General features: G+C 45.6%; 1 protein-coding gene across 1 annotated transcript; it reads left to right on the forward strand.

Annotated features, from left to right (window-relative positions):
- Positions 1 to 1,358: 1,358 nt before the first annotated feature.
- On the forward strand, positions 1,359 to 6,822 carry LOC123136281 (DNA-binding protein BIN4). Its single transcript, XM_044555621.1, has 11 exons — positions 1,359 to 1,833; positions 3,065 to 3,160; positions 3,324 to 3,507; positions 3,606 to 3,673; positions 3,877 to 3,927; positions 4,411 to 4,528; positions 4,693 to 4,739; positions 4,819 to 4,845; positions 5,333 to 5,408; positions 5,665 to 5,807; positions 6,367 to 6,822. The coding sequence occupies exons 1-11, from the start codon at positions 1,789 to 1,791 to the stop codon at positions 6,451 to 6,453; spliced, it is 942 nt and encodes a 313-aa protein (XP_044411556.1). The 5' UTR covers positions 1,359 to 1,788; the 3' UTR covers positions 6,454 to 6,822.
- The last annotated feature ends 2,927 nt before the right edge of the window (positions 6,823 to 9,749 follow it).

A 9,749-nucleotide genomic window follows, 5' to 3' on the forward strand; every position in this document is an offset into this window, starting at 1 on the left:
GCGAGCTCGAGGAGGACGTGGTCGGAGGTCCCGACAACGCCCGCAGGTAATCGAGGCAGGAGGGGATCGCGGCGACGCAGGTCTGAGCAGAGGAGGCGGCGGAGCAGGTACTTGGCGACGGCGGCGGAGCACTTCCTGATGGGCGGCAATGACGACGACGGCGGCAGCTGGGTGGCGCCGGCCCCTATCGACGACGGAGGAAGAAGACAGGGGGCAGAGGGGCTTCTTTCAGATGATTTTAAAACTACGAGGACATTTTTGCAAAATCACCAATGAACTGCGCCCGCGACATGTTTTTTGGGACGGAGGGAGTAATTTAGAAAACTTTCCAGGAACTCCATAGAGTGCTTAGGGGATTCTTTTATTAAGATTTTTTTTGAGGAATCTCGCAATCTTTATTCAATCCAAGGAAACAGTCATAGGTACAGTTGCTGGGTCATGGGGTGTGCCCAACCAAACAGAACGCCCTATACTTAGCTTACAAGCATATTTTGCGAGATTATGAGCCTCAAAATTGAAATTCCTACGCTCATGAACAAAAGAGCAAGAACTAAAATTATTTAAATGACTCCTAATTTCATGCACAATGGATGCATTCGGACCTCCGGTGCCCCTGTTGATGTCGTTAATCACCTCCTGGGAGTCCGAGGCCACATAGATGTTTCGCACCCCAAGGTCGTCGGCGAGTGCTAGTGCCTCCCGACAAGCATAAGTCTCCAAAAGAAGAGGATCCCGTGTGTGGTGATAAATCACCGCCGACGATCCCAAGTAGACTCCGTCCTGGTCCCGGCATAGACATGCCACTGCTCCTCCTCTGCTTCGCCTTGCCACCGCCCCATCCACATTGATCTTGACGCTGCCAGCCGACGGTCGAAGCCACCTCAATGGCCTTTCTTGGGCGGGTAAAATAGGGGCTGGCTGATGCTCCTGAGCAGTAATGAGGCCAAGATCGCTAATGTAGTTGTTGTCAAAGTTGACAGTCTGTTGTGGGCTTTGGAAGATTGATTCATATATAGCTTTCCGACGAGCATACCAAATCGACCATAGAGTGATGACCATACGTGTAAAGTTGACATGGTCCATCAACTCGTGCAGCTGGAAAAGCCAGATTCTCGCATCAGCTTCCTCGTTCTCGGTCATGCTGGTTAAGATGGTGTCTTGAGTTAACGCCCAAACACACCTCGACATAGTGCAGGAAACAAGATGTTTCGGAGGAAAAGCTTTTCAGCGAAACATTTAAACCGGGTTGGTCTCGGGCTGGTATTTTTCCTGGGTCACACAGCCCGAACTGGAATGAATTTGGGCCGCGCAAAGTTCGCGCCGCACTCGGCCCAGCCTGCTTAGGCCATCCTAACACGGCCGCAGGCCGCAGTCTCTCTCCCCGACGCCTCTCTCTCCTTCCCCAAATCGCCACCGCCGCGGACTCCCAGCACCGCGGCAGCCTCCGGCGATCTCCCGCGCCGCCGCGTACCAGCGCCTCTCCGCCTCGCCTCTCTCCTCAAGACCCCCTGCCGCCGCGAAATCCTCCGAGCCGACACCCTTCTCCCCAACCTTCCACGACGGCGGCGACGGCGTGATTTAGTCGGAGCCCCAGCATCTAGTAGCAGAAGCTCCGCCTCGAACGGCAAAGGGCTCGGCCGCACGGTGGAAGCAGGGCTTCCGCTTCGTTCCCGACGGCACAGCCCCCTAAATCCTGCGCCTAAACCTTCCAAATCTCGAGTGGGCCAAGAGTTTGTTCGGAGTGTCACTTGCCGCTTCCCTAATCAGCCGGAGGCGGCGGCGGTAGGAATGTCGGACGAAGATGGCGACCCCGACTGGCTTACTGCCTTCAAGGTATCCATCTCACCTTCCCTACTCAAACTTCTGCTTCAAATCCTCCCCGTGAAAGATGGCGACTCCGACTGGCTTACTGCTGCGAATGAGTTTTTTCTCTTTCGGGGAACAGCCTGCACGTAGATCTGTTGCAGAATATATTTATGGGTTGGGTGCGTACGCGGATTAGCGCCACTTTGCTGCTTACTGCGTTGCTGTATGTGCCCGTTGCTTTGGTGCAGATTTGAGTTAGGAATTGAGCCCTACGGCCAGTGGCGAATCTAGGACAAAAATTAGGGTAGGCTCAAGCAGACCCTCATCTTCCTTTTCACTTTCTTTCCAAATGACCCGTGAGGGAGCCAGGAATTGAGCTAAGCCGGGGTGAGGCAGACATCTACGGTCTAAATTTGGTAATGCACAATGCAAATCTACTGAAAAGAACAAATAGTTCACAAAAAGCTCAATGAAATATGATTACGACGGCATGAGAAAACACACAAAAAACACTTAGAAGGTACTAACATTGGGAAGATAGTATTATACCATTAAATTGTAGCTGATCCAATAACATGAGGTTGTCTAGGTAGATGGCGTCGGCTTGTGCGTGCGTGCGGCAACGGGGTTGCTATTAGGACTGCTGAACCTAGCGATTGGGCGTGAGCGAACAGATATTTTTTTTTGTTCAGTTGCTCGCGCTGGGGTAATGCAACAGCCTATCTGGACATTCCAGTTGTCCCACTAAACCATTGCGGTCCAAGGATCCATACCGGTTCATCCTTCCCCTATTTACCCATGCTAGCGCCGCCATGGTAGACGACCCAGGATGAACAAACCTTTAGTTTTTCACCATCGAAATCCATGGCGATGCACACATGTATATAGAGAAAAATTGCAACTTTGGAGGGCAGGCTCGAGCCTGTTAAAGCCTGCCCCTTAGATTCGCCACTGCGTACAGCAAATCCTTAGAACAGGTTGTGTTGTGTTGCAGACGGCCACCATTTCTAGCATATGTTACTCTCCTCTTATCCTGCCCTGACACCGATTCATATAACTAGTGCTATCTTTCATCTTGGTGGCAATGGGCTTTGGCGAAAGCCAGTATGTTGTTCTTGATCTACTTTGGCTTTCCGTAATTGTGTCGCGTTCTTACCAAGACCAGTGTTCTGTATAAGTGGATTGCTCTTGTTTTGCAATTACATTGTTGTTAGTTACGGCTACACACATATGAATGGCACTTCTCTTTTGGATACAGGCACCAAGTACTGCACCGGTGATGCTTTCTTCTGATTCCGATCGTTCTCGTGGAAATAGCCCTACAAGAACTGCTCCATCTAATCAAGAAGAAAAGGTACCTTATCTTTAGGCTTTTCTAACTTGTTTGGTTGGTGTTGAGGATCAGTAGCTATAACTTCAATGCATGTACTAGGATTTTTTAGGGAACATGTACCAGTTGCAAGCACCTGTTTTCGTAACTTTATTGTTAATATCTATACCAAAATCTCTTTGTATAGGCTCCGAGGAAGAAGTTGATGCTCTCATCTGATTCTGAAGCTTCTCCTGGAAACAGCCCTTCAAGGGCTGGTGACGCTGATGAAGAAGAGGACTCACTTGCCAATACCAGGAAAAAAGATGATCAGCAATCTAAGGGTAAAAAAACAAAGGTTGCTGTAAGAAAAGTTCCTGCGAAAAGAGATGGTAAGACTAATGAGAAGGCTCCCATTCCAGTTAGTGACTTAGAATATTCCAGACTTCCAGTGACGTGTAATTACTGTTTCATGGTCAAACAAACATAGATACCTTGGAACAACCCGAAGATGAAGCTAATGAGGAAAAAATGCAGGACAAGCTTGTGGATAATTCTGTAAGATACCCCCCCCCCACCCACCTCCCCTTGCACGCCTTCCTATGTGTTTCACTTCATAACACTGATTATGCGTTAAATTGTACTTGTCAAGCTCCAGCTGATTCCTACCAAGTGTTGTGGTATTTTGTGCTGTGGTTTGTTATTTCTGTAAATTGTTATAGACCTCAGTTTTTTTACAGAATATACGTTCTGAATTTCAGGTCTCCCAGAGGTTGCCATTGACCATTGCTGATAAAGTTCAACGTTCAAAGGTATGATAAGTTCTAATGCCGCACTAGTGCTGCTTAATTGCAAAGATTTTTCATCATAAAAAATTCAATGTCTGCAACCAGCAGTATGAAGTACCATGAACATCCATCTTGTTCTGTGGCTTGTATTTTCTTTGTGAGAAAGCTGTCTAATTAGCATCCAGGGAATTAAAGAGAAACATATGTTACAACAATAGAAGAGCAATCATGATTTATCAGATTTCGCCAGACTTTGATGTTTCTTTATGCTATATGTACATGTTCCCTGACAGGATGTAATAGGAGTTTGCGTAAGTACTGGTTATAAAAATTAGTCGTGAAAACAGACAAATATGTGTAATGTGTGTTAAATTGGAATATATCGACATCTTGCCTTTTGGAATATATGGGTTGCCTGGAAGAGATTATTACACCATCTCTAGAGTAGCGCATACCTTGACTTTGTTATTAGTATTCCCTCAAGCTTATAATCATCTTTTATTCTAGGCATTGGTTGAATGTGATGGTGACTCGATAGACTTGAGCGGAGATATTGGAGCTGTCGGTAGGATAGTAATTTCAAATGGTCCGACTGGAAATCATGATTTGTTACTGGACCTGAAAGGTACTGCCAGGTTACTTTCATTATTGTGTAAACATGTATGTACTTTATTTGATTTCTGTTTTTCATTAGTTTTATCTGTATTAACAGATAAGTTATTTGAAAACTGCTTCTCCTTGCAATGTTCCAAACGATTTAATATCTTCTTTCTTGCTGTGCTCATACAGGAACAGTGTACAAATCAACTATAGTGCCATCCAGGACATTTTGTGTTGTAAGTTACATCCAAATTTGAGTGCATTTGTACTTTTAGGTATGTTTCTTATTCCTCTGTGCATTCTCTTTTCTTTCAGGTCAGCGTGGGACAAACAGAAGCAAAGGTTTGTCGACCATAACATGAGTTTTATATGTGTGTTTAACTTCTCCGTGGAACCAACACTTCTATCACCTAAAGCCCCATTTTCACTAGTAAATTTGACGATGTATTAGAGCATCTCCAACAGGCGCCCAAAAAGAGCTCCGCGTGCTAAAAAATTGTTTTTTTGGGCGCCGAACAGCTCCAACAGGTGCTGTAAAATATTGCGCGCGCTAAAAAGTTTTGGGCACGCGCTGAAAAACGCTATCGCGTGCAGCATATTTTGGGCTCCGGATCGCGCGCGCTTCACAATTTGCACTGCGTGCTTTTTTGGACGCGCGTTTTTGGGCGTATGCTAAAGCAATGTTGGTCCCGGCGCATTAAAAGTGCTACAGTGGCGCGCTATAACTTTTATTGGGCGCGAAATTTTTGTGCGGCTGTTGGAGATGCTCTTAGTTGCATTCTGTTTCAAAGGATGCAACTGCTTACTTAATTCTCCTCTTCCTGTGTAGATAGAGGCTATCGTGAATGACTTCATTCAGTTGGAACCTCATTCCAATTTATTTGAATCAGAGACTATGATGGAAGGTTAGTCTTTTGTCTTGCTGGGCTATATGCTGTCAGTTGTAATCAACAGACAACAGTTTGTTGCTATTGAATTTCTTGTGTTAACATCTTAACTATTTGGGAGAAGTCTTCATCCAAGCTATTTTTGCAATTGAGTATGGTCTTCGTGTGAAAGAACAGTCAATCTCCATGAAACTGTGTATCTATTGACCTATTGTTATGAGACATTGCCTGCTAAAAATAGTTGTTTTTCTCACAACCGGTATCTTCTATATAGGTACCCTTGATGGATTCACATTTGATTCAGATGGAGAGGGTGATAGGCTTCATGAACTTAACGCTTCTCAGAATGATCCAAACAATGAGAATGAAGATCAACCTAAGGGGAAAACCAAAAGGAAAGCAGCCGTGAAGCCAGCGGTGTGGTTTCTTGCCTCTCTTTTTGTTGATCTGCAGTTTTTGAATTTCTTTGGACTGATCCATTCTATTCAGATACTTACATGCCCCTAGTGATGAACTGTTTATTACACACGTTAATGCAAACCATGAATACCTGATCCCCATCAATTTATCAGTTACTTCAGCATATTTCCATGTAGTAACCAGGTATTTGACCATTGGAAGTGTTGCCTTGTGGAAATTATATACACTGCATCTTGTTTGCCAAAAAAAAAACCATAGCGACACATCCTGTTGTCATGCCCTTTATTGCATTCAGCGTGATCGACTGGCTTCTTTCTTTGCTTGGCATTTCCATGCCCTATATCGAGTTAGTTAAGACCATAGCGACACATCCAAAAGTTTTCTCGAGCTGTGTATCTCTGAAGCCTTAGTGGCTGGTGAGCACAGCTCTGCTGAAGCATGTTAGTCATTAACAAGCAAGTATCATGGAAGTATGAAAGACTACTGTACTCTGTTACCACATTGCAATATCATTGAGTTTCTGATGGCAAACTTGAAATATTTTTTGTGGTAATAGGCTAAGGGACAGAAGAAGGCAAAGGTTGCTAAGAAGGGAACAAGGAAAACCCAAACAACGAAGAGAGCGAAGAAGGCAAAGAAATAGTTGCTTGCCGAAGAACTGGGGTATTCACTCTGAACTAGTTTGTGAAATAGCAAGGTTGAGGATTCTCTCTGAACTGACACAACGAAGCGTTGCCCTATAACTGATCCAGGTTTGGATATAGGGTAGCTGTTGGTGAGCCCACATGTTACATGATCTGGGCTAATTGGTGTACCATGTTGTACTTTTTTTAGGAAGACAAGGGGAAACACAGTGTTGTAATGCTAATACCATATACTGTGTACTGGTAGTTAGCCAATTCAGTATCGAGAAATCGAACACTTCATATTTGTTTGTAATAAGGAGATGTGCCTTGTTATGCATGTGCAGTGATTCCATTGTATTCAAATGTAACATGCAGTTGTGTGATTAGAGTAGGAAAATGGAATTCTGAATGTTTACAGTTTGCGAACGTCATTTCAGTGGACACTTCATATATGCAATTGAATTGCCACACGTTTTGCTGACTGAAACTGGAACAAACATTGGTTGAGCCTTTTTGGCTGAATCAGATTTTGGAAGATATGCTCTTCAGAACCAGAACTAAACTTCAGAGCTGGGAAAAAAAACGTGCACGGTTGCACACATGACGGCAAAGATGTTGCCAAGACGGAGGGCAGTAGCGTGAGTCACGCTGCAGGTGGAGATGGGATTTAGTGGGACTATCAAGCCCATCCCAGTTAAATTGCTTTAGTGGGGTCCTATTGAACAGAAAAAATATTAAGTGGGCTAACTCTCTCAGCCCATCAGGATCTCACCAGCCGCAACCCGTACCCATAGGTCGACGGAAGCATCAGTCCCACATAAGTGACCGCGGGGGCGGTAGGCATGGGTGGCATCGTGACCTGGGGCATGGTGATCGCGGGCACGGCCGGCATGGGCGGTACCGTGACCCGTAGAGCGGTGAGCGCGGGCCCGGCCGACATTGGCGGCACTGTGACCTACAGTGTGGTGAACGTGGGCACGGTTGGCACTGGTGGCATTATGGCATTGTAGCCAAGGAAAGCTTGGTGCCAACGAGCCCCGGCTGGACGAACGTGCTCAGCGACGCACGGCATTCCCGAGCGAGAGCGCGCGCAGCGAGCAATGAAACCATCGCCACCGTTAGGCGGCTTCCTTAACGTCTTCGCTTTTAAGTCTCGCCTTGTTCCGTCCGTCGTGTCTCTCTGCTCGTGACGCCTCTGCCGGCGCTGTACAGCCATTAGAAGGCGAGGTTGCTCACACTTGAGAGGGTGCTGACCGATGGGCGCGGAGGTGGATGTGGTGGCGAGGGCGACAAGAGGACGTCCAACACATGCTTCTGCACCTACTCCAGCTCGACAATCCCGACGGCATCTTAGTGTTCGCCACGGTGGCCAGTGAGCTGCTATCGCCGAAGCTCGAGACCGAGAGGTCTTCACGTTCGCGGACGCGACGACAACGGACAAAGTTTCAATGCAGGATTGGTGGTCAACTTGCTTGGTGCAGACAACAACAGGAAGCATACATGCATATTTGCACGATAGCATGACCAACAGATTAGGGTTTGATTAGGTTGGTGGTTGGCTAGATTAAGCTAAGCGACTTTTGTTCGGCGTTGGTGACAGGGGCGGGCCCACCTCAATTCAAGGGTATTCAACTGAATACCCACTATATTTTGGCAAAAAACTAGGCATATATAGTGTATATACTGTGTCTGTAAATGAAAAAATGAAACTAATACACGTACGCCCAGAAACAGAGCTAGCCCCAGCAGTCCACCCTCTTTTTCCCGCAAGGCCTCAACACTCACGGCCCAAATGGCTGGAGCGCACCGCACGTACACGTCTTTTTTTTTTTTTTTGCACGTACACGTCTATCATCGCAAAAAAAAAAATCCCATCGATCGATCTGAGTTCAGACGCAGAGACGAACCGGCATCCCTTCGACCCTTCGCCGCATCGATCATTCTGTTCGCATCGCAGTTCGCACCCGAGCCTCCACTCCGCCAGGCGGCCGGTTAGGGTTGTTGCCGTCGTGTCGCCTGATCGACGATCGCGCGAATCCATCTGTCGTTCCCTGCCTCCCTCCGGTTTTGAACTTCTGATCCCTGAAGTGGCAGTGGGCAACAGGCCGCATCGATTCAATCTCAAAGACACAAGCACAGATTGAAGTATTGAAGGTATAATTGTTAATTAGAAGTATTAATCCTTTGGCTTCTGAAATTGGGGTCTCTCCTCTGCTAATTCTTACTTGAACTGAATTCATGTAGAATTGTACATGCACGGCTTTCTTCTCTCCGTAATATGCAAGTTAAGGATGAGGACATCCACTCATTTTCAAAGCATTAAGGATAGCAAGGTTATCTTGTTGAAAAAAAAAACACTCTCATATTAGTTTACAGAGGGGGTAATTTGTAAGATTTCTTATCATCTACTATCTTCTATCCTTTATATATCTTAGATTTTGCCATAATATGTCAAATAATTTTACATCTATATGTTAAAAAAAACAAGTTATTATCAATTTTCATTAATATTATATATTGCGATATATTTTATATAGTTTACAAATAGTACAATATGCTACTATAATCGGTTATATTTGCCAAAAGAAAGACTATAGGCTTCCGGAAAAACGTTTTCAAATTTTGAATACACAGTCCTCAAATCCTGGGCCTGCCCCTGGTTGGTGATGGTCAGGCCACTTTGATTCATGCCACAACCACATTTCAAAAATGAAATCTCACTTATTTCCAGATAACCCATATAAATTTTATTAAAGTGTTGACTATCACCTGTGTTGGGATTAAATGGACTGTGGTGGGACACCCACTACCAATCCCACTTGCAGCCTAACCGTGGATGGATGAAATCCAGAGGACATGAATGGCAAAACCAGGACACACCTAAAGATGCTAATCTAAGCAAAGCGACAACAAGGAACACAGGACACAGTATGAAGGCAACTCATTTTTCCATTGAAAAGTCACGGATCACATGATACAATCAGGCAATAAGGAGTAGACACGGGCATTTAACTAGTCGACGTAGGATCTGGAAGCTGACTCCAAGATTGCAAAAGGACGTACCAGAATGGACACGAAATTGGAGCGGGACATCCCATCGCCAAAACAACACAGATGGCGGGAACGCGAGGATATTCAGTTGCCCACCAAACTCCCAAAACGAGTGGGAAATTTCGTTATTGGAGCGAGAAAATGGACACGGATTTTACTGAAATTTTTATAAACGAGTGCTATACCCTATACGAAATACGAAATTGGAGCGGGAAATCCCATAGCCAAATATTTCAAACACGCGCCAAAGAAGTTGATTTCC

The sequence above is a fragment of the Triticum aestivum genome, chromosome 6B (assembly GCF_018294505.1).
Source record: "Triticum aestivum cultivar Chinese Spring chromosome 6B, IWGSC CS RefSeq v2.1, whole genome shotgun sequence".
NCBI lineage: Eukaryota > Viridiplantae > Streptophyta > Magnoliopsida > Poales > Poaceae > Triticum > Triticum aestivum.

Coding starts and splice junctions, on each gene's coding strand:
- LOC123136281 (XM_044555621.1), top strand. CDS start 1,789: ATGTCGGACGAAGATGGCGACCCCGACTGGCTTACTGCCTTCAAG. Junction 1,834..3,064: donor ACTGGCTTACTGCCTTCAAG/GTATCCATCTCA, acceptor TTTTGGATACAG/GCACCAAGTACTGCACCGGT. Junction 4,529..4,692: donor TTTGTTACTGGACCTGAAAG/GTACTGCCAGGT, acceptor GTGCTCATACAG/GAACAGTGTACAAATCAACT.